The sequence below is a fragment of the Leishmania mexicana genome, chromosome 20, assembly GCF_000234665.1.
Source record: "Leishmania mexicana MHOM/GT/2001/U1103 complete genome, chromosome 20".
Classification (NCBI taxonomy): Eukaryota; Euglenozoa; class Kinetoplastea; order Trypanosomatida; family Trypanosomatidae; genus Leishmania; species Leishmania mexicana.
Window position 1 is genome coordinate 538,510 of NC_018324.1, and position 23,215 is coordinate 561,724.

Genomic DNA, 23,215 nt, shown 5'->3' on the forward strand with positions numbered 1-23,215 from the left:
AAAAAATGGCGATAAGTACCCAGGGAGAGGAGCAACAACAGCAACCCAAACAGAAAAAAAAGTGGCGAGTGAAAACACACACACACTCACTCGAATAAAGTAAAACGAGAAGAAGAGGGAGGGGGAAGCCAACGATGGTTGATAACAGCTAAGGTCATTCACGTACTTCCATCACAATCAGACGCTCGAGATGGCGACTACAGGAGCACGAGCAAGGAAATATTATATATATGTTTCACTCAGAGAGAGGCAGCGTCTGAAACACACAGATACACGAGTAGAGGCCGAGCGCTACGTGCAAGACCACAATGCATTGATGTACAAGCGCAGCAACGACAAACCTGTGATGAATAAAATGCGAAAATGGAGGAGGGAGGGGTGCAGGGAGACCGTTGACGATGAATGTCTCAAAGTGGACGTCGAGGTAGCGTCCTTGTCGCTCTTCGCCCTTCTCTTCTTTCACTGGGAGATGGCCCCACCCTACCTACTGCGAGTGGCACCTCCTCCCTCTACAAAACGAGAGAAAGAATGTGAAAGGGAACCTCTGAACTGTTGCGCTCGCCTGTTCCCCTCTGCTCAGTAGCTGTGATGACCTTGGCACTTATGAAGCCAGCGCATTCGCGACGTGAGGCGTCGTGTGGTAGGCTGTGTAGCCGAAAGAAAGGCCGCCGCCCGACTCTTGAGAGTTTTCTCTCTTTTCTTTCCGTTTCTTGTGGTGGTGTGTGTATACCGCGTCGAATGTACAAGGCGCGTGTGAGATCACTTGCGTTGAATGTCCGCGTGCGGTTCCGTCCGGTGTGTGCATCAGACCACGAAAGAAAAGATGCGGAAGGTGGGAAGGGAGGGGGGTGGATGACGGTGAGGCAGAAAAAGGGGAAGTATGATGGTATGGATTGCGCGGTTGCGGGGCGCCGTCATGTGTTCTGCAACGTTCACTGCGCACAGCAGCGGTCCTCGTGGAGGGGAGGAGGGTCTTCACACCAAAAGTCGGCAAACAATGCGGCCGATACCTCTCTTTTCGCTATATAAAGGTGCTTTGGCAGCGAGGTAGGGGGTGGGGGCAGAAGAAACGAAAAGAACTGCCGAAACGAAGCGGCTGTGGGCACAACGCCTGTTCTGTGTTGTCCTCACAGCCAGCAGCAGCAGCGGTCTGAGGGTCACTTCCAGATGTGGCACAAAGAGGTAAGTCTCCTTCCCTGCTGTGGGCCCGGACAAGAACTCAGGGCAGTACTTCTTACTGGTCGATTTCAGACCCAAATACGGTTCGCGGCTTCCCCCCCCCCGCGACCCCGATAAGCCTCGCTGCAGTGTGTACCCGAAAACGTAGTCTACATCCTGCGGAGAAGGAGGGACGCCACCAGCTCTCAGACACTGTCTCCCTCTTCCACAATTTGGGTCTCTAAGACCATTTATTCTTGGTGAGAAGGAGCGAAGAAAGCACTTCCTTGAAACTGTCCATGCTGACGCGTCCTGCTGCGTCACCTGCGCCAGCAATCGCGGCCTCCTGCTCCGCTGTAAGACCGCCGCCACTGGTGCTCACGTTGTCCGCCGAGGAGGTTGTCGCAAGGTTTCGGCACGTATTACGCAGCTGCGCGACCGTGATCCACCGCTGCGCCGTCACATCAATCATCTCAAACATCGTCTCGAGATCCCGTTCCGTGAAGAGCGAGGAGACTTTTTCCTCGCGAATCTTGCGCACCTCTTCGGCGAGAAAGGCACGCGGGTCATCAGGGCGGTGGTAGAGGACAAGTTGCAGCAGATGCCCAAATAACTCATTCAGCTTGTGATTCTGAACGTACCGGTGTGTGAGCTGCACCGGATCGGCCACGTGGCCGGTCGACTCGTCGGATGCGACAGCTGACATGAGACGCTAGAGAGAGAGACAGAGAAAACGGAATGGGAAGTTAGTGGACACACCACACAGGTACTTTGTTGCAGGCCGTGGCAAGGTGGGTGGAAAGGCCCACAGAGAGTGGGAAAGGGTTCAAGTAGAGTTTCACAGCGGAAACGGCAGCGAGGCGTTGGAGGGAGTAATACTGCGCATGAGGTGGAACGCGCGTGTCAATTTCGCTCGCTGCTGCTCATCAGCACAAACGTGCACAGAAAAAACGTTTCGCATTCCGCCACCTCACATCGTGTGGACAACCGAACACCAAACAACGCGGTGGTTTTGATTCGCACATCATCGACGCACTACAGACTTTTGGTGCGCACCGTTGGTTCTTTTACAGTGGGCAGCGAAGGTGAGAGTGGTTAAACAGCTTAGGCATTCTACCGTCATCCTCCTTGTGGTCTTACGCTGCACTCCATGAAGAAGGCAGTGGTGAGTCGATGCGGCAACGCAGATGGAGAGTCGTGAGTTCCGCGGTCACTGCTTAAAACTGCGTTGCGAAGCATATAATATATATATATATATATATATATCCATATATATGTACGCAGGGGCCGAAAGGACAGAGAGTCTCCCGTAGAACGCGGGATTCCGGGAAACCCAAAGCAACAAAGAAAACGGGAGGAGAGGAGGGAGGAAAGGAGCCGCGCCGTGTTCATGCGACGCGCTGCCCTTCGATCGTTCGTATTCGCTCTACTGTTCAACATCACGAACAGAAGTGGTAAAAAAAAAGCTTTACCCCTTTTGTTTTTTTTCCTGTACTCCTCTCTCCGTTGCTTCGGGAGGGAGGGCGGGAGGGAGGGCGGGAGGGCAGTCGCTGGATGTGAACAAACCATCGGAGCGCGGGGCAGTGAAAAGGGAGTGATCTGACACGCGAGAACAGAAATGGAACGTCACCGCCGCAGCGTCAAAGTCTGCAGGGTGCGCACAAACACGGAAACTTCTTATTGTCTACACTGAACGCAAGGAAAAGGGGGAGAGAGGAGTGAGGATATGCCAGCGGAGTGCAAGGGTGCATCGAGCACCCACGGCGCGCACACACAAACATGTAGATATGCAAGACCGAGAAGGAATCGAATAGCATCCAATAGAGTAGTGGCGGGGAAAAGAAAGGGAAAGCCGAGTGGCAATCTCACAGAGTGCTGATGTGCCCACCACGCCGCTGCTGCTCGATTCGCTGCCGCGTCAACTCCGACTTTAAGCGGCTCAACCGACGCTGCATCGCCAGCTCCTCCGCGATGGTGTCCCGCTCGGCGAACGCCGTCGTCGACGCTGTGGTGGTGTCGTCGAGCAGCTTGTACTTGGAACGGACGGTTGTGGCGAGGAAGGCTGTGTAGAAGGCACTGCTGAGGAGTGAGTGGCGTGCGCTGGTGTGTGAATGCGAAGGCGACGACGCCACTCGGTTCGTCAGCGCCGGTGTTACGCGGTGCCGAAATGAAGAAAAGATGGGCATCTTCGCTGAGAAGGCAGAGCTAAGCGAGGTGTCGCGTTCGCCAGACGACGACCGTAGCCCCGCACTCAAAGCCTCAGTTGACGAGGTAGTCTCGGCGGAGGTCATGCGTCTCGGGTATGAACATTCGCGAGACGTGCTCTGCGTGCATCTCGTATGGGGACTGTTGCGGTGGAGGCACACACTGGGGACGATGAGGTCCCGCCAGTTCGGCGACGACCTGTCGTCGGGGAGCGGTTGTGGGGACGAGCAGCTCTCGCGCGGCGGTGTGATGAGGCGCGCAAACGGTGCAAATGGACGAATCGGAGCGGCAGCGGCTGACGACGGAACATCGCCTGTCGTGCGCCGGAGTGATGCGTGGACACCGTAACGGCGGACCATGCCACGTGAAGCAGTAGGTCGGCCGGCTGACGACGAGATTGCGGCAGGCAAGCAGGTTTGCATTTCCACAGATGATGGCAATCCGGTCCTCTCTGGCGTCGAGGTAGTAGAGGAGAGACATCCGCCATCCTGCTCCACGGTCGACATGCGTGGCAGTTGCACGGCGCGGAGAGGGGAGGGGTGCTGCGCCTCAGCATGCTCAGGGCTTGTGACTCGGATAGCGTCCGCCGCGGTGTCCAGCGGCGATGCATAGATGGAAGATTCCGTGTCGTTGGGGAAGAGCCTCCTGGCTGCCTGGGTATCGTTGTTGGGGTGGTACCGAAGCGAGGACATTTCAGTGGTAGAACGAAGTCCTCGATGGCGCAGCGCGGGCTCGCTCTTGTCATTATTCATCGGCGCGGCCCCGACCGCGCCCGGTGGCGGGCTGCTCCGCATCGAGAAGGGCCTAGAGGCGTGGTTGGACACGGGGGACTCTGAAAACGCGGTTGTCATGACGGAGGACGTTGTGGAGGGAAAGCGACGCCGCGACGCCATCCGGCCAACCTGCGCAGGCTGCTCGGTCGTGGCAGAGCGGACTGAGGCGCTTGAACAAGACGCTGATTTGGGGGTCTTTGCGCGGAACGTGGTTGCGTAGCTCGTCGAGCGAGCTCCCTCAAGCGTGGTAACGTCAACAGCGGCAGCGACCTTGTGAACCTCATTAGCGGTGCTGGGTGCCAAGGTGAAGGGTGCGGCAGCTGACTGGGCGGCCGGTGCTGAGGCCCTTGTTGGAGTGGTCGAGGTGAACGTCGGCGCGAGCGGACCGGGTGATGGTGGAAACGTGGGTAGCGTCTGCCCCTGGCACGGACCTTCCACGCCACTGCATGCCGGTTCGGAGAGAGCAACAGGCGGACGCGCAGGTGCCGTTGATGCGCTCACCGCCGATCCTGCCACGCCGACGGCGCGCGCCTCTCGTGCAAGGCGGCGCGAGCGCAAAGCTGCCAGCCGCGCCTCCAGAGATAGCGGTGTTGCATGCCCTGACGATGTGGTCACAGCACACACGTGTTCACTGTCGCTCGTGGCGTCTGGCGCGTGAAAGCCGATTACGCGGATCGAGCCTGCACTGCTCCGCCGCCGGTCACCTCCCAGAGTTGGGGCAAGTGTATCAGCTGCCTTCGCACTCTCGCGCGCTGGCTCAGAAAACGTTCCCTGGCCGCGGTTAGGGGTCGGGGCCGGCGCACTGCCATTACAGCCGATTGTCTTGTCGGCCGTTCTAGAAGAGGACATGTTGGTGGGTGCGCTGAGCGCGATTATAATGAGTTTCAAGTGCGAGGTCGGGTGGTGCTGCTTCCATCTTCACAGGCGCCTGCTACTTCTTGTAAGAGAAGAGACAGAGAAGAGAAACTGTCGCAGGAGTCCAACACCAAAAGTTGCACAGGGCACATCCCATGACAACCACCAGTAGCATGCGCGAGTTTGACGTAGAGGTGAAGCATAGCAGCTAGGAGGTCGAATATTGCTGCCCGGCTGCCGACCGGGAAAGAGTGCAAAAATGGCAAAGGTCATGGGTAGCTCATGACGTAGTACTGGCAGGAGTAGCCGGCTGGCGAACACTTCACTGCAGACGGTTGCGTTCCCTTTCTTTTCGAACGCTTGTCCGCGTCAGTCCACAACACCGGCAGCAGGGAGAATCGGAGAGAGAGGGAAGGGAAGGAAAGGGAGAGAGAGGGGGGAGGGAGGAAAGCAGCGCGAAGAGGAGGGCAGGAAACAACAACAACAAAGCCCAATACACCCAACGCAACAGCAAGGGAAAGAAAACTTCCACACACATACAACAACAGGAAACTCCCCCCCCCCTCCCCTTTCCAACAGCACACACACACACACGCACACACAAACAAACAAACAAACAAACAAAAAAGAGACACATACACGCATACACATGCGCACCTCACGTAAATGTTCCAGTCATTGTACATAAGGGCGATCACTTCTCCTGCAACGATGCGGCAAAGAAGGAGGGGCGGAGAGACTCGTCCCCTGAAAGTAAAAAGTCCTTCGTCTCCGCGCACCCACCAGTTTTTTTTTTAGCAACCACCACAGCGGCCAACACACCAGCCACTTTAGCTTCACAGGGTATCACGTCAGCGAGTGGTACACCACCATACCACTCGCCGTCACCTGCGCAAACCTTGACGATGACGCCGGCGGTGGTGCTGATGCTGCCGCAATGCTGTACGGGACTGGCTTGCAAGGAACACGGTAGGCCTGCAGCGGACTGAGAAAATGCAGCTCCGGGGCGAGCATGAGACCCTGCGTGCCCGTCACCATGATGCCCTTCATCCTGAAATCTGCTTGACTTGCAAGGTAGAGCAAGTAGGCAGCCTCACCGGTACACACAAGGGCACGGAGATAGCGCCAACGGAGCTGCGCTCGGTGCCGGCGCATCTCGTAGGGGTTACCATCTGCTCGGAGGCGTGCTATTGCCCTTCTCAGCAGCGTGTAGGCAGCAAGCTTCCTAAAATCCAGCTCACCGTCTGTGGTGCACCCGGTCAGCCCGTTGATTAAGGAGCCATGAAAGACGGAAGCTACCATTCGATCTCTGCCCCCGTCCTGCCAGCCCTTCATGCGCAATCGCTCAAAGCCTGAGTCGGTCATCTGCGCTTCAGTTGCTAAAGGCATGGCACCATCGGAGGCGGGCGATTTTTTTACCAGCGGTGACGTCTCCGACCGTTTGGCTGCTTTCGCGTTCGCACCCTCGGCAACGGCGGCCCTCTCCTTCAGTCTTGGATCCTTTCGCCGCCGATCCTGCTTCGCACCTTCGCCGCCGAGCGCCATGCACAACTGCATCCTCTCGTGCTGCTCCTGTATATCCGCCTCTTCGAAGGCGTCAAGCCCGTGCTGCTCGAAAAAGTCGCGCAGCCGCCTCTTTGGGGCCCCCGCCTGCGTCAACGCGGCATCAGCAGCGTCGAGCGCCAGGTGATCTTTGTAGGCGAGCATGGACAACTTGGCGCCACCATGCATGCGAGGGTCACCGCTGAAGGTCTCCGCCAGGTAGAAATTATCCATGAGGAATTCCGATTCGCTGTTGCTGCTGTCGTCGCCCCCTGCCGAGCCAGCCAGGGTCGCGATGCCTTGCGCACCAGATGCCGTCGACACCTGCGCCTTTTTCAGCTGCCGAAGACGCCGCAGCTTTCGGTCCTCAATCATGGAATCCTTGATTCGCTCCGAGAGCCACCGCCGTTGATCGGCGTAGTAGTTGCGCGACCACTTCTGCACATCCTTCGGCGTTTGCAAGACCGCAACAGGTATGTTCGCGTACGGCAGCAGCGACTCTTTCTGTATGCTGTTGCCCGGCGCAAACTGGAGGGCGAAGCGGTAATAATTGTGCCGCGTGCGTCCGCTCGGCAGAGTCGGGAGCAGATATTCATTGTGCACCGCACCCCCGTTGCTCAACCGCTCCCCCGCATCGGTGTCGTACTCGTCGTCATCACTGTCCCTGCCGCCGCGCGCATGCACCAGTGCTTGCGCGTCCCTCGGCGGTGAGTGCGGCGCTGTCCTGCGATAGTTCCTCTGCGTCGAGTACGCCGCGATGAAGGTGCCGCTGCTCACAAGCGATGTGACGTCGTCACAACTCTCGTCCCCGTAGCCGTCGTCCTCTGCACTGTGGCTCTGGATGTACGCCGATGCGCGTCGACTCCCCACATTTGCAACGCCATTTCCGCGAAGCGGATTCGAGCGCGTCATCAGCCCTGCGCCGCCTGCAGGCGTTGCCTCAGTTGAGTTTGACCGACTAAGTATCGGTGCAAACATAAGCATCGCGTAGTCCATCGGCTCCGTCAGTCCACCGTGTAAGACGACATACTGCAGAGGTCGCAGCTTTCCCGATTTGGTCGGTTCATCGCGCACCACCACGAGAGTGTACTTGCGCATGAACTCGGGTGCATCATCGAAGAAGAAGAGATGACGGTACCGCGATGAACTGAGGAGGGCGGCCATCTTGGTGTCGTGGGAGCCGGAAGCCACGGCGGAACGACTTCCAGATGCACGAGGCCAGAGCACATTTGTGGAAGAGGAATCGTTCCGCGGCCACTGCGACGGTTGATGTCGGAACACCGACGAGTGTCTGGACGCGATCCCCGTGGAGCCGTGGGTCAAGGACGCGTTGGACAAGCCCAAGACAGCGCCGCTATCTACAGGCTGCTGCACACTTGACCGGCTCTGCGGAGAGTTCCCGGACAAGGCGATGGCAGAAGCGGCTGCATTGTTGCGCATAACAAGTCGCTCCATCTTCTCTCGCGTCACTCGGTTTACTGCATTCAGCTCTGCTACCAATTTGCGCGACAGATTGCACGACACCAGCGACCACGACATGCTTCTCAAATCTAGCACGAGAAAGCCGTACTTGTTTAGCGGCAGGGGAGGCAGTCCGAAACCCGGCGTGGAGGGGCTCTGACCCACCGCACCGTCGTCACCAGTGCTATCCACCTCGGTCGACGGAAGAGGAAACATCCAGCTCTCTAGGAGCGCGTCGTACACTCCGCCGCCGCCAGGGACGATGAAGTGCAGCAGTGACTCCCACATTGCCTCCATGCGAAACGGTAGCGGGCTCATTGGTGCAGCGCTTGTGTCCACCCGCCGCCACACAAACGTTGTTGGCTGAAACACGTGCACGTGTGGCGTGGAGACGGCGCCGTCTTCCATTACGTCCGCATCCATCAAGCCCAGAACCACCACCACCGCGGAGGGGGCATTATAGGCGGCCGTCACCAGTTGCAGATGTTGCGCGTCGACAGAGGACGGCGGTGGTACACCGGTCCAGATGCGGTTGCGAACATCGAATAAGTGGCCGAGGCAGCTGTTTTGCTCGCGCTGATGAATCCCGCCAATGACGAGGAAACTGTCCAAGGGGGGGATGTACACCATACTGTGCAAAAATACTGGTCCCGGCCCCTGCGACCGCTCGCAACCAATCTTCTCCCACCGATTTGTGTCGATCTCGTAGGCGAAGAGGTCGTCGAACACCGCGAGGTGGCGGTGGCCACCGTGGATGTAAATTTTGTTGCCAATCAGAACAGCGGCGTGGTTGGCACGGCCACGCGGCACAACGCCGGCACCGCGAATCTCGCGCCACTGCAGTGTCCGCTTCTCGTAGCAGAAGACGTGGTTGTTGAATTGCCCTTTGCTGTTTACTCCACCGAAGACGTACACGTTTTGATGGTAGCACACCCCGACGTGGCCTGCCTTGGGCAGACCGCCTTTTTTTTCCGGCAGCACACTCCCGCGCACGCCGATGAGAGAGCGCCGGTGAGAAGACGCAGTATTGTTCTCCGACACCACGACGACGCTGCCGTCGCGCCGACGAATCTGGTCATTCCTGCTTCTCTTTGGGGTGTTATCCATGCTAAGAGTGGGGAGCATCGTCAGCGCCGGAGATGCCATGCCATTACCATTCGTCGGGTCCGGCGTCGAGACAGAGAGGTTCGATGGAGGCAGCGCTGCAAGCGGCGCGGATGGCCTGAGGCTCATCGACATGTTATCGCGGTGGTCAAAGGACAGTAGAATGGTCAATGATAAAAGGAAAGGTGCTGGTGGGGAGTGCTGGATTACAACACCGCGCACCTGAATCAACGAGAGCCACAAGAAATAAGGGGTGCGTCAGCTGGGGGTGGCGGCCAAAGCTCAGCGCCGTTGTCTGCTGTACTCAGCGTTGATGTAAGGTTCGTTGGGAGAGAGAGATGAGTGAAAGAGGACATAAAACAGCGTGTGAAGAGCGAGAAGAAACAAATTGATCAAAACGTGGATGGAGAGAGCGGCAGAGAACACCGTTGCCTCTTCACACTTCGTGTGGGCGCAGGGTCGCAGGGAGAGAGAGAAAGCACTGGCGGCGACAACGCTTCCACCGCCCTCCCCCCTGTTTCCGTTCCACGCTCTATGTTACTGCGTCGGCACACACTCCATTAGCCCACCTTCACCGTCTTTCATTTTTTTCTGTTTACTGCTCAGCTCTTCGAACGCTGTCGAGGAGCATGTGACAAGGGGTTTGTGCAACCCTGCATACGCGTGTGCGCTGCGCGCACAACGGACGGTTGTCTGAAGAATCGACAAGTACCGAGGGACGTGACCGGCACTCTGTCCCGCCAATGAGCCGCGCATGAAACGCCTCTCTGCGACCCCACCCTACCTAGCTAGTCTGAGGAGGAAGAAGGTGGCGGTGGTGGTGCAGTGGTAAACCAGAGCGAGAGCTTGAGCATGAAAGTGAAGGGGATCACCGGTGACTCCACAGCCTCTCGCGCTTTCACGTTGCTCACTGTCAGCTGCGTACCCGCTGCCGTGGCATTTGCACTGTACGCATCGGCTCCTTCGTTCAGAGCGCGAATCACCTCCGCCATGAACACCTCAGTGCCCGTGGAGAAGGTAACCTCTGAGGTACTTTTCTCTCTGAGTGATGCCCGCAGCGCGGGGCTGTGGTCAAGGACGAGCTGCAGCTCCTTATGCACCCCGACGACGTACCGCATCTTCGACTTGCTCATCTGAAGCTCGTAGCGTGCCATGCGCACCTCCGACGGTGTCAGCGGTTGTCCGAGAGACGACATGCGTTCCTCTAGCGCCCGCAGCTCCGCCTCTACCCCCTCGTCAACACGCTCCGAAGCAGCGTTAGAGAACGGCGCAGACGGCATCTCACCGCGAATGACAAGGTTGCTGTGACGCAACACGTTCAGTTTCCGCTCGCCAACCGCCGCAGCCGCACCAGCGCCCGCAGAGGCGGAGATGCCCTCGAATGCTTGCAAGTCTTCTGGGGTGAGACCCAAGGAGCGTGTCGCGTCGAGAACGATTTTCGCAATCGCCGCCTTCTGCGCCTTCCAGCGTGCGTCTTCCTTGTCCAAGTAGGCGTCGAGTATGCGCACCTGTTCCGCCTCGTGCTCCGCTGCCCAGTTGCCAGCGGGTGTTAGCGTGTCCTGAGACTCGCCACCAAGCACCTCCGTCTCGAACGTGGACTCCAAGACGGTGATACACAGCCGCTCCGGATCGCGCCAAAAAGGAAGTGACCGCTCCCCAGCCGCGGCCGCAGAGGAAGCAGCAGCACCCTCCGTGTCTCTAGCCACGCCACTGCTGACCCGCACGGTCGCCGCATGAAGGAGTGCTTGGCGTGTCTTTTCCACCGCCTCCTCCACATCCTCGAGACCAGCCACAGGGATGTCGCTCTGGGAGAAGTGCCCCGTATTCGCGGGCCCTTCAGGTGATGTCGCAGCGTTGCTCGACTCCGCCTCCTGCGCTGCCACGACGCGCTGGACAGTGGTAGCGAGCACGCTGGCCAAGTCCGCCGCACGGGCGGAGTCGCCGTCGGAGAGAGCGATAGTGAGCTCGCGGTGCAATCGCAGTGCAGGTGGATGGCGCTGAAAGACGCGCGACAGCAACTCCATCGGGTGCCGCGATGTTCGCTTATCCGCCGCGCCACCGCCGCTACTCGTGCTGTCGGTGGACGCTGCGCATACCGTCTTATCAGAAGAAGCGGCAGCAGCGAGCTCCGGCGTCAGCGCTGGGGTCTCATCCCCCACACGCGTGTTGATGGACGCGCGTACGCACCGGAGAGTGTGCGTTGAATGCGACTGTCGAAGTGCGACGTGAACCCGTAGATTCACTGACCTCAGAAAACGCCACATGATCGCTCTCCTCTATCGGCAATAAAGGGAACATGGCCCAGAAGTCAAAAATGAGGACGAGCGGTGCACGAAGCAGAGAAGAAGAAAACGCATGTACAGCACATGACACAGCGGCACGTCAGCGCAGCACAAGGTGCAGCTCATGTGACGGATTGGCGACAATGATAGGGTGCTCTGTCTCGCTTACGACGTGACGAGGTAGGGCGACAGGGACTCAAATACACTGACGCGTGTGCCTTCTTCAGATGAAACGGGGCACGCCACGGCGGCAGAAAAAGTACCACTGCAATGAGTTCGCACAAGGAGAGAAGTTATGGTGTTGCGAGTCGGCGCAGCGCTATAGCACAGGTTTGTTTCGCCAGACTGGAGAGAGTACCATGCCTTTGCGCTCCACGGAGACTGGTGCCACGATAGATCCCTCCTTTGAAGTTTGCTGCATTGGCGTTCCCATCGCATTGAAGTGCAACAACAAACAGGCCCACATGGAGAAATACGACTATCATTATGTAAGCATGGGAGCAGAGACACACCACAAACACAGCATGTTGCAGAAGCAGCAAATCACTTTGCATTGCCCCTCTTTCTCTCTCGCTCTCGTGCCCTCCTCAGCCATAGTTGAAAGGTGCGGGCGGGGAGACGGCAATGCACAACAAGGCAGACGAAAAGAAAAACAAAGAGGCGGCAGTTTGCCGGCGCCTCGCCAAAGAAGCGAGATGTACAAGAGCTCAGCCAGCGGAGCACCACAGCATCGTGGTCACTGCAACAGTAGTGCGTGACAGCTCTTCCCACCCAATCCGCCCCCTGCTTGCTTCTCACAGCCCCGATGTTTCTCTCCATCCCTTTGCTGTCTGTGTGTGTATCTCTCTGGCACATGCAGACAAAGGAACAGTGGACACGACAGAACACACCCACAGAGGGAGAGGCACAGACCACAACGATGTTCAAGTAGCTTCGTCGCAGCACGCCGCGAGTGATCCGCTCTTCCTCGCTCCCCCACGCCTTGTGTGTAACACCGATACAAGCCTATGTGGGAGCGCATGTTGAACAAGGCTGTGGCCCCACCTTCCCTCTCGCCTCCACGACAGAGCAGCGAATATAAAAAAATCATGGAACAGGTGAGCCCGGCACACAAGAGAGGAACAGCAGGAAGAGCACGAGGTAGGCGGTGAGAGAAGTTGTCCGTGCGCTTGTGCGGGTGCACTTGTGTACGCGCAGTGAGTTGCAGCCTCAACATGTTTTTTTTCTGTACGGAGCCACGCAAACGTCGCTGTTCTAGCCCCCGGCCATGTACTGGACCGAGCTTCGTCACTTTGGCACACGCAGGATGCAGCCAAACATCTATATAAATAGAGAGAAACACAACAAGACAACTGCAATGGACAGATGACTCGAAAAACACCCAAAGGATCTAGCGGTGATGCTGAGGAGACAAGAAGCACCAGCTTCTTGACGCACGACTCAAGCACATGCAAACAAGCTATCACACAAGCAACGAGAGGGAGCATCATAGTGATATGTAGTGATAGCCGCTCAAAACAAAAAGGGCGTCCACGACGATTCCGTCTCCAACACCCGATGTGTATGCCGCTGACTCCGCGCGAGGATACAGGCGCAGACAACAGCAAAGCTCCCCTCCCTCCCTCCTTCCCCCACGGCCCGTGGCATACATGGGAGAGTGGTACACCCTGCGCCGGGCGCCCCTTGCAGCTGCTCGCAGGGAGTAGCCTGTCGGGAATTAGCACACTAAACAACAAGTGACTTCATGAAGCGCTCGGCCAGCGATGGGTCGAGCTCGACGCGGCGCCGAAAGTGGTGGTCACTCATCATACGACTGCGAAGGATGCTGAGGCGCGTTTGACGGTCGCGCTCGTCGCGTAGCGTCTCTCCACGCACCTTGGCCTGCATTCCTTTGCGGTATAGCTCCTTGAACCGGTCCCCCTTGCGGTGACGCTGAGCAGAGTCGGTGCTGGCGCTCAAGCGCTTGTCATCATCCGTGCCACCGCCGCCATTACCGCGCGTGTGGTCACGCCCGGTAACGCCGGCGGAGCCTGAGAACTCATTGATGGTAGGCTGAAAGGTACACTTCTTCAGCTCCAACACCTCCTTTTGCGCCTCCAGGTTCGCCTTCGAGATGTAGCCGTGCTTCCAGAGCCGCACGGCCTGCAGATCTCTTTCCGCTGGCGACAGCACGCGACCTCGCAACACCTTCTTCTCGTAGCCTTCCGGGTCCTGTTCGCGCAGCTTCTCCAGCTCCGCGCGGGCTTCGTCTTCCAACTGAGCTGGCGTCTTCGGTCGCCTCTTTGACGAGGCACGCGTGCGGGATCGCTCGAGTTGAATCTGTCCCGCCAAGCGCGCGATCAGGAGCTCCTCCGCCTCCTGCTGTTGGCGCTTCTCCACAGATTGCTTCCTCATCTCCTCCTTCTTCTCTTTCACGATGGCGGCGGTTTCGTAGAGACGGTTGCACAACTCCTGCGACTCTGCCTTCATGCGGCTACGTGCCGTCGACGCTCGCTGACTAGACACGCCGGTGGTGTTGACGCTGGCGCGCCCGTCACGGTTGCCCTCACCCGCACTCTTGCAATCGCTCCCTTCGGCGGCGGTGGCGGCAGCGACGTGTGAGGAGCGATGCGGACTCGATTTCTGGTACAAGCGCACAAACACCCCGTTGGGGCTCGTCAGCATCTCCTCCTGCTTGCGCAGTCGCTCTTCTTTCCGTGCGATGTCCTCCTTCAGAGAACCGGAGACGATTCGGTCACGAATCCGTTCAAGGAGGTTCAACTGGAACACTTTATTGCGTCGCTCGTCACGGTCGCGGCGGTTGTTCAGGTGGTAGAGCCGCTCAAATGGACTACGCATCATCGCTCGCTCCCGCTCCGCGTCTTCGTCGGCGATCTGTTTCTCCAGCGCGTCTAGCTTCCACTCCACCTCGCCCAGCAGCTCCTTCTCCGAGAGAGGGACGGAAGCCACAGAGGACGCAGGGCTCTGTGACGCTCGCCGCAACGGTGTTACCTGCTTGCCGCTTGCCGCGCTCCCGGCTCGGTGCCTGCGAACCGGTGAGGACGCCAAAGGCGCGAGTGACTGATACCGCACCTCGCCTGACTGTACGGCCGCAGGCGAAGAAGGGCGATAGATGCCGCGACGAGAACGGAGTGGGCTCTGACGAGGCGGCGAAGCAGCCAAGCGGGGAGTGTGGGTGCTCTGTGAGCACCACGAACAACCGCAGCCACCGCTATCGAGCAAGTGGCCTCTCCATGGTGCATTCAAGTAGTAGTAGTCCGGCTCCCACTCTGCGCCACGACGGCCATGACCGCGGGCCGCAGTGCCGCCGCAGTGGTGCACCGATCCACCTCCTCGATGATCAGACACTGTGTGATCTCCGTAGTCGTACCTTAGAAGTTCTTGTCTGCATATGGTTTGCTCTGGTTTCCTACCGCCGTAACGCGCCCTTGAGCGGGGCGACAGTCCAGCATCTACTCGGCGGCCACTAGTACTCCTCCGGCGGTCATTGAAGTGGGAAGAAGTAAGTAGTTCCTCCTTGCCCTCGACGTCATCGCCGGTGAAGACGGAGCTGCTGGCGGCTGAGCGTGCGCTTTGCACGGCCGCCCCTCCGCACCAGTCATCCTGAACCTCGCGACTGTAGCAGCTGCTACACCGCTCCGAGAGGGCACCGAATCGCTCAAGAGAGGTGACAGCAGCTGTAGCGTACACGTCGTTACCGGTGTAGTCGTCGGAGATGCGGTGGAGCGGCACGCCACCTGTGCACAAAGGCGGCGGCGCCTTCGCGCTACTTCCTGAGTGACAGTGACACCGATGATGTGGGGGTACCTCACCGCTGCAGCGCCGGTGGTGTGACCGTGGCCAGCCAAAGTTCCCCTCGCGGCTGTGCTGCCTCAGCTCCATCAGACGCTCGTGCGCCAGCGCGTCGCCGTGCAAGCTTCCGACGGTCAGGTGCCGCGAACCATTGCGGCGCACCGGTGACCGTGACGACAAATAACGGTACCCGTCTCGCGACAGCTCTCGACCTCGGTAGCGGCCCGTGCGCGAGTAACCAGAATGCGTCCTCCATGACTGCTCCTCCTCCTCCCCACGGTGTGTGTAACTGCCGCGACACCTCTCACCAGTGTCTGCGGTGACGCCTTTGTGGCAGCGAGACACGCCACACCCTAGTACTCGCTCTGGTGTGCTGATTGACCGCCGTTCATCATCTTGCTCCATGTCCCTCGTCAGGGTGGGAGGAACCCCACGGTCGCGATTTGGAAAGCGCTCTGCGCTCTCCTCGCGGACGATGTTCACAGAGCGACGAGACTCGTGGTGACTAAGACTGCCCCCGCTGCTACTGCGAGAGGATGGCGACGGGGCGACGACCAACTCATGATCTCCGGAAGAAGAGGCCAATCGCTGCTCTGCTTGAAGTGTGCTTGCCTTTTGCTCTGATGCTGATGACGTTCCCGGTTGGCCTCTCGAAGCAGGGGCAGGACTCGCATGTTGCGACGGCACGGCAACTTTGGCTCCACGGCACGCACGGACGTCTCTCGGTGCAGGGTCGGCAGACGACACCGCAGGCGTAGCGCGGCTCGTGGATGCGCCCACTTTTTTCACGCGTTTGCTAGTTGCCTCCGTTGTGGATCTCGACGAGGCAAGACTCGGTGAGCCAGGCGTTGTCTTTTTCGACACCTTTGACGGTTTGCGCTCCGGCTGCGGCGCCTCATCCGCCGCTGCGGCCACTACTGGCAACTCCTCCGTCTGCTCATCTTCCTCGACGCGGATATCAAAAGATGAGTCACTCCTGAGATCGACAACAGCAGCGGCGTGGTGGGTAGTCTCGTCGAATTTCGTCTGTGGCTTCTGCGCAGCAACGTTGTCAGACTTTCCATTCTTCACAGCACTGGAGGAGCGCCTAGGCGGTGAAGTTTCACCGCTCATAACGTGGTCAGAAGACGCGCCATCGCTGGCAAACAGAATAGACGTTCCGGTGTTGCTGTCGGCCCCCGAGAACACAATGGAGCTGCTGGACGTGACAGAGCACCCAGACAGTCTTTGTGTGTGCGCCGCGGTGGATCCATCCGCCTTTCGCGCCACTGACGGCTTCATTCTCCGGAGAGAGGGGGTAGGAATGCTTACATGGTCCTGTTCATCGCTTCCCCGCGCACCAGAAGGAGCTCGGTGAAAAGGAGAAGGTGTCGTGGAGCGCGAGAAGGGGGCGGCTGGGGTGCCTGCCGAAGTTGAAGCTTCCTGTGCTGATGATTTCGCCGCACGCTCCGAGTGCTCCAACGCAGCACGCGGGGAGGAGACGCCAGACCCCAGCACCGGTACAACCCTCGACAAACCCTCCTCGTTTTCCATTGACCTTTCTACCTTTTGAGATGTGGTTCCTGATTCGCGCGCCGATTTCTCCGCGGTGAGCGGCGTCTGAAACAGCTGACGGTTGACAGAAAAAGATGTCGATTACGGATACGTGTACTGGTGGAATTATGTGCGATTGTTGGAATCTATCGAGTCGGTCGTGACGTCCTCATAGCAGCCGCCGCGCAAACGGGCAAGTCCACAGCAAGCACAAAAGAAATTCCAGTAGTCCCGGCCGCACCAGCAACCGCACCACATCGCACATGTGCGCAGGACACCAAATGAAAAAAAAGAAAAAGTCACGCCTCGCTCCTTTCCTTCTTCTTTTGTGTGTGTGTGTGTGTCTATGCCGCTGCTACAGCTGTTAATGTGTCCCAGTCGTACATGAGCGATCGGTGCGCCGGTGCGTGGCCAGTTGTCGAGATGAGCAAATGTGCACGTGAGAGACCGCGAAGGAGAGAGAGGGAGGGATGATACCAATGATAAGATGCTTTATTGTGTTTTCGTTTTTTTTCTTGTCCGCCACCGTCTGCATTCTGTGCCACGCAACAGGGGAGTTCAGCCTACACGCTACCGCCCCGCACTCGGCCGGTCACAGGCATCCATCGCATGGGGAGATGCGGCGGCAGGGCAACCCCTGCAGCCGTGCGCCGACCTAGTCACCTCGGCACCGCGCCTCACAGCAGCGACCCGCTGTGCCGGTCACCACCCGGTGCATCCGCCACGGGGTCCGGCTCAAGCACTGCCACACCAGTGGCCAGTGCGTGAGGGCGAGGGGGGGGGTGCGATGCCTTTCGAGCCACCTCGACACTCTGCCCATTATACGAATGGCACAGACGCCTTCACTGGTCGCAGGGCACTCCGCAGCCATGCCATCCAGGACATGGCCCTCCGACACCAGTGGGGATACATTGCTCCGACTCCGCTACGCCGCAGGCGCTTGACTCCGTCACCACCAGAGGTGCTTCAGCATCGGCAGGGGATAGGGCCGAGGGGCTGCGTGGCTTTTCCGCACAGAAGGTGTGGGCACTGGACCCTGCGACACCACGCACTGAGATATCTCCCCGTCCGCATGGGAAGTCGACACGCGGATGGAAAAAAAAGAGAGGCGGCATGAAGACTGTTTCGCAACAGACATCGTCGGTAGTGCAGCAGCCCAGAACACAGTCCACAAGGTCACAGTGGAGAAAGTGGAGAGGGCATCGGTGGTACGACCGTAGTCCCCCTCCCCTCACGCCTGCTCTGCTGGCGTTTAATGAGCATGTCATAGGCAACAGCCGCGTGGCAAATAATGAAAAGGGTCATGCGCGAAAATCTGCGTTTCCTCTCTGCAACGCCAAAACACAGAGGAGGCTTTCTTCACCAGCCCATGTCCACACGCACTGCCATCCCTGCGTCAAGGGGCGACCTGGAACGCATGCCACAGACATCTCACACCTGCGTCACACACGGTCATCGTCCTCTTCGTCTTTCAATGGGGGGAGAGAGAGAGGACACCTTGTGTTTTCCTGTCCGTTTCCGTATTAAACGATCGCCATTAACGTGTAGTTAAAAGAAAAAGAAAGCAGAGCACCGTCGTCACCTGCGTTAAGGGGGAATACAACACAAAGCAAGATGCGGCACACGTACGCTTCTTGGAGTAGTGAGTGCCGTTGCTCCGCCTCACCAAGTCGCAGCCTTTGTAGGCGCATTGAGTCGCGCGGTACGCCCCACGTGCCTCGGCAAGCCTCCATCCGCTCAGGCAACTGCCCTCTTCGCGGTTGTCTTTTGCTGTTTTAGACGCTCGCGTTTACCGAGACGTTTCTTTGCCTTGGAGGCGCCGTTTTTCGTCTCTTCGGCCTTCTTCGTTGACCTCGTCCGGCCAATGTCGCCGTCTTCGTCATCCGCGTTGGCACTGCGCTTCTTGCCGGGGACGGCGTCGACCACCAACGCAGAAAGCGTACGCTCCTTCCTTGCCACCTTCCGGAGTCGCTGCAGCTCTGCAACGTCCTCCTCGTCCATCGCACAGCGCGGCAGATTCACAATGTTTGCCGAATCACGCGGCGTCTTTGAGTAGTCGTACGATACCCCGAGTGCCGCCAAGATGGCCTGCTGCGCCGCTGATTTCTCGCTCAACGAAGAGGCTGTGCTGTCCACCCTTCCAGATATCGCGGGGCGCCCAGATGCGACTGTGATGGAGGACGGTGGCTGCGAAGCCGCAGGCTGTAGAACGGGAGCCATGCGACGCAACTCGAAGCTGTATACGTAGTGTCCGCCAGCTGGCGATGTGCCCGATGCCGCCCTTGAAGCTTTTGCGACTCCAGCCGAGGAGGGCGGCGGCACCGAGCTGGACGCCGACACCCCTACTTCGGTTTTCGCCACTGACGCGGCGGCCTTGGTGAGCGTCGCCATGCGGCGGACACCGAGTCCGAGGGAGTACGTCCAGACGGCCGTGAGGTAGACGAGCAGGTTAGCTTTCGCTAAACTGGCTGGTGACACCATCTGAAGGGCTTTCTTCAGCATCTCTGTAACGCTGGGGAGCTGGGCAGGCCGCATTCCTGCATCGGTGCAGTGACCGCTGCGCGCAGCCGAAGTCGCTCCGTCAACGCCACTAGTGAAGTTTTGCATCAGAGTGGCGAGCGACACGTTGCTCGTGCGCGCACCACGCACGGCCCACGCATTCGAGGCTGCCGGCGCCACGAGATGATCGCCAACGTCAAGGTAGCTTGTGGAGGACGACGCGTCACGCGCAAAGGTGGCGTGGTTGGCTGCAAGCCTCGACGAGGCGTTGGCAGCATCGTTGCTAGCCGACGCGCCACCTGACGCGGCCACCAAGAGCTCCTTCTTGGCGAGGCCGTGCAGAGGGAACGAGAACGTGCGCGTCGCCTCCTGGCCGAGCACCCACATCACCGCAGAGAGACTAGGGAGCATGATGGGCGTCTCGGACAGCGGCCGTGAGTCGAGAAACGTTTGCTTCAATGCCGGCGTCTTGTCAAGATTACACCCCACAATGTAGCGCAGCGTCGCGTAGACGGCATTGGAGAGGTAGATGATGGCGCTGTTCCTCTCTTCCTCGACGGGCGGTCGCGGCTCCGCGTCGGCGTAATGCACAGCGTCCAAGATGGAGTGGAGGAAGTGGCAGTTTAGTGCGAGGCTGCCTCTGTTCGTCGAGTGCGTGTTGATAGAGGTGATGAGTAGTGCGCGGCCTGTCTCGGCATCTGCGGCAGACAAATTCTTGTACTTGTGTTTGCAGTACGCCTGCCAGCACGACCCGGAATCCACCTTTGTGGCGCCGCGCACCAGCGACGGCACATTGACGCCGTTGCCCATGACAATCATAAAGAGAAACACCATGTCAACGCAGCTCGTGTGCGTGATGGAGGAGATGAGCAGTTCTCCCTCCCTCGGAGCGGCGATGGCTCCCTCGACGCACTTGCCATCATCAATGGGCACCTCCTCCACCTCTGACACAGGCGCCTCAGCGGTTGCGCCTGCAGTTGCTGTGGGCACCTTTGTCTCCTTCGTCTCCACATGCTCTGACTGATCGTCATCGCTGCTGTCCGCCAATTCGATGCGCACGCCAGTGGCCACCATTGGGCCGTCCTGCTTGCGGCGACGCACCACACCGTCGTCTCGCACAGTCGTCGCCGTAACCGTGGCGGCCGCCGTGTCCTTCACGGAAAGCTCCACCTCCTCGTCGCTGTGTTGCTCCTGCGGATGTTTCGTCACCGGCGTAGTGGCAAGGGAGTTCGCCCTATTTCGCTTTGCAGCATTTCTTTCCGTTATCGCCTTCGTCTTGGCTGCGGCAGCTGCCGCGGCCTCCTTCTCGTTCTCGGCGTAGAAAGCGTCGGTGCAGGTGGCCACAAACGCCAAGACGCGATCCAGGCGCAAAATCGAAGGCTCGAAGAGGACGTCCTGCAACTTTGTGGCAATGGAAACCTGCTGCGGTCCTGGGCCGCAGAGTACGCCGCACAGCACATCAGAGTCCTCCGAGATAAAGAGAAAGGAGGGGAGGACAGTGGCTCCGCTGGCAATGGCACACGTCACCAAGGAACGGTGCAGGTCAAGAAGTTTGTAGTCCGCCTCCCCCGCCACACCGCGTCCGCTCGTCAGCACGTACGGGTTGGCCCCAGAACCGGCACCCAGCCTGTTGTTGCTCCGCTGCCGCGCACGGTACGCGTCCGCCAACTGCCCGCACAGTTTCTGCACATGCACATCGAGGTCACCGATGCCCACAAGTGCATGGCGGTGAGCGCGCGCCGTGCCGCTGCGATCGCGCTGGGAGTCTAGCGCGAAAATGACAGCTGACCTCGCCACGAGATGGTCGGGATCGAGAAATGTGCGCAGGGTGTCAAGCCCAAGTGTCTGCGCCACGTTCGTGGCGTCAATCAAGATGAAGTCGAAGATGAGCGGCTCGTGCCTTGAGCTGCCTTTCGGCACACGGCACAGCGCACTAGGCGAGGAGCGCGCAATGAACTTCACGAAGTCAGGGATACCCATCGTTGCTGCGCAGTGGGGTGACAGAGACAGTAGAAGGGGAGGGGGGCAGGAGCGGAGGAATGGTGTGTTCCCTGTCCGTGGCAAAATGCAAGACAACAAAATTGCGCAGAGCCGGTGACAATAGATAGGAGGGGTGAAAAGTCCGAAAGAACGCAGGGAAAAAAATTTCTGTACGCTCTGGTCGCATTTGGGATAATGCGTGTGTGATGGTGTTTTCGGCGAAGGCGTTGCAGATGCAGCGGTCAAACAACATGGGCAGCGAGCGCCGAAAGGCAAAAGGGAAGGCCGAATGGGACGGGGTGGCGCTAACGCCTCCACAGGCGCGCACACAGGTGCCAATACGATACGCAATCATCCGCGTGCATGAGGGAGCTAAAGACGCATCATGATTTGAGACAACGAGCAGAAGCGGTCACACCGTTGCCTCTCGGCCACTGCGTATATGGCGTGCAAGCACGCAGGTATGAGAGACCTCTTCGCTTTCCCTTGTCGTGGCAGCCGACAACCTGCGCGCCGGCGACCGAGAAACAACAAGAAAAACGCAGGACAAGGGAACAACAAGAGAAATCCATCGTCCGCACACACACACGAAGATACACAAAACGTCGTCAGGCGAAACGCTTGAAGTGGATTCTTTCCTCCTGGGGAGAGGGGAGGAGAGAAGGAAGACGACCAAGACAAATGGGGACTATCATCACAGGACTGACGCAGGCCACAGTGGGGAGAGAAGGCCTTGTCGCAGCGGCAGTATAAAAGATACGGTAATACCTTGTGTGAGAGAGAGGAACACGAACGACTCGCACGCATGGCGACTACGCCTCCTAGCTTACCTCTTCGGGGGGAGGGACGGGGTAGGGGTAGGGGTAGTCTGGAAAATGTGAAAGAGCGAGCAAGCACCACCGCGAGTACCACAGCGCGGGTGTCATCCGGCTCCGCCGGCCTCACGCACCGTCTCGAGCTCCGCCTTCAGTTGCTTGATCTTTAGATCGTACATATTGCGAACCTTCTGCAGCTCCTCTGCGGTCCCCTTGCGCTCCAGCGCTGCCTGCAGACTCTCCCAGCGTTTCAGGACATCGTGCGTCTGCTTCTCCGCGTCCTCCATATCGTCCTCGAAGTAAGTTGTGCCGACGCTTTCCTTCGCATCTGTAATCAGCTCACAGGCCTCTGCAAACGCGTCCATCAGCTCGTCGATCTGCTCCTTGGTTGTCAACTCCCTTCCTGGTGGCGTTGCGATGGCGCTGGTGTGCTCGCAGCGCTTGCAGACAGACAGCACTGCGTGATCGCTGCTGAGCGAGGCAACCGTTGCTGTTGCCCTTAAGGAGGCCGTGCAACGGCGAAGGCACGCCGCCATCGGGGATTCGACCTGCAAGGCCCCAAACGCGAGAACTGCAAAAGCCCGGCAGCGCCTATGAGCTTCACAGCACCTTGAGACGTTACGAGAGAGCATTGATGGCAGACAAAAAAACAACACAACGAGTTCACCGGCTGTGCCTACACGGTTTCGTATGAGCGGGTATGTGATGTGAGGAAGAAGGAAGCGAGGTCGCACGAGATGACGCCAGAAGCTGAACCACCGCTGGCCCGAGGATATGACTCCCGTTGCGTAAACATAAACAGCACTGGCCAAGTATTCCAGAGAGCAAATTGCAGAGGCACATGATAGGCTCCCAAATCTGAACAGAAGCACCCGAAAAACTTGAACATCGTCGGCATACCACCAACTCCCGCGGCGGGGCCTCCTGTTCCATCACGCAAAAGGAGTCGATTTCTCTTCCAGTGCAGCACCTTTGTTCTTCTACCTCAAGACCTCCGCTCAAACCACGACAAAGTCACCAAATATACGCATGCACAGCCTCAGCCCACCCTACCGCTGATGCACCACAGCTGCACCCTCGTCGTCCAGGGCAGAGCCGCCCTCGCCGCCGAACCGGGCCGTGCGACCTACGGGCTCTGCATGTCCCTCCTCGCCCCCTTCATCGGACGCGGGCGGCGCCCGGGGTACCATGCGCGAGGCCGGAGGCAGTGGGCAGT

The 23,215-nt window shown here is 58.8% G+C and overlaps 7 protein-coding genes across 7 annotated transcripts; all 7 read right to left on the bottom strand.

The window, feature by feature from the left end:
- Positions 1-1,399: 1,399 nt before the first annotated feature.
- Positions 1,400-1,864, bottom strand: LMXM_36_1450 (conserved hypothetical protein; the record flags this gene model as incomplete). Its single annotated transcript, XM_003874440.1, has 1 exon — positions 1,400-1,864. The coding sequence occupies one exon, from the start codon at positions 1,862-1,864 to the stop codon at positions 1,400-1,402; it is 465 nt and encodes a 154-aa protein (XP_003874489.1).
- A 1,159-nt stretch (positions 1,865-3,023) lies between these two features.
- Positions 3,024-4,985, bottom strand: LMXM_36_1460 (conserved hypothetical protein; the record flags this gene model as incomplete). Its single annotated transcript, XM_003874441.1, has 1 exon — positions 3,024-4,985. The coding sequence occupies one exon, from the start codon at positions 4,983-4,985 to the stop codon at positions 3,024-3,026; it is 1,962 nt and encodes a 653-aa protein (XP_003874490.1).
- An 852-nt stretch (positions 4,986-5,837) lies between these two features.
- On the bottom strand, positions 5,838-9,140 carry LMXM_36_1470 (conserved hypothetical protein; the record flags this gene model as incomplete). Its single annotated transcript, XM_003874442.1, has 1 exon — positions 5,838-9,140. The coding sequence occupies one exon, from the start codon at positions 9,138-9,140 to the stop codon at positions 5,838-5,840; it is 3,303 nt and encodes a 1,100-aa protein (XP_003874491.1).
- Positions 9,141-9,886: 746 nt separating this feature from the next.
- LMXM_36_1480 (conserved hypothetical protein) lies at positions 9,887-11,122 on the bottom strand (the record flags this gene model as incomplete). Its single annotated transcript, XM_003874443.1, has 1 exon — positions 9,887-11,122. One exon carries the CDS (start codon positions 11,120-11,122, stop codon positions 9,887-9,889), a length of 1,236 nt encoding a protein of 411 aa, XP_003874492.1.
- A 1,983-nt stretch (positions 11,123-13,105) lies between these two features.
- Positions 13,106-16,705, bottom strand: LMXM_36_1490 (conserved hypothetical protein; the record flags this gene model as incomplete). The annotated part of the gene is made up of 1 exon (XM_003874444.1): positions 13,106-16,705. The coding sequence occupies one exon, from the start codon at positions 16,703-16,705 to the stop codon at positions 13,106-13,108; it is 3,600 nt and encodes a 1,199-aa protein (XP_003874493.1).
- A 1,737-nt stretch (positions 16,706-18,442) lies between these two features.
- LMXM_36_1500 (conserved hypothetical protein) lies at positions 18,443-21,184 on the bottom strand (the record flags this gene model as incomplete). The annotated part of the gene is made up of 1 exon (XM_003874445.1): positions 18,443-21,184. One exon carries the CDS (start codon positions 21,182-21,184, stop codon positions 18,443-18,445), a length of 2,742 nt encoding a protein of 913 aa, XP_003874494.1.
- Positions 21,185-22,106: 922 nt separating this feature from the next.
- LMXM_36_1510 (conserved hypothetical protein) lies at positions 22,107-22,631 on the bottom strand (the record flags this gene model as incomplete). Its single annotated transcript, XM_003874446.1, has 1 exon — positions 22,107-22,631. One exon carries the CDS (start codon positions 22,629-22,631, stop codon positions 22,107-22,109), a length of 525 nt encoding a protein of 174 aa, XP_003874495.1.
- Positions 22,632-23,215: the final 584 nt, after the last annotated feature.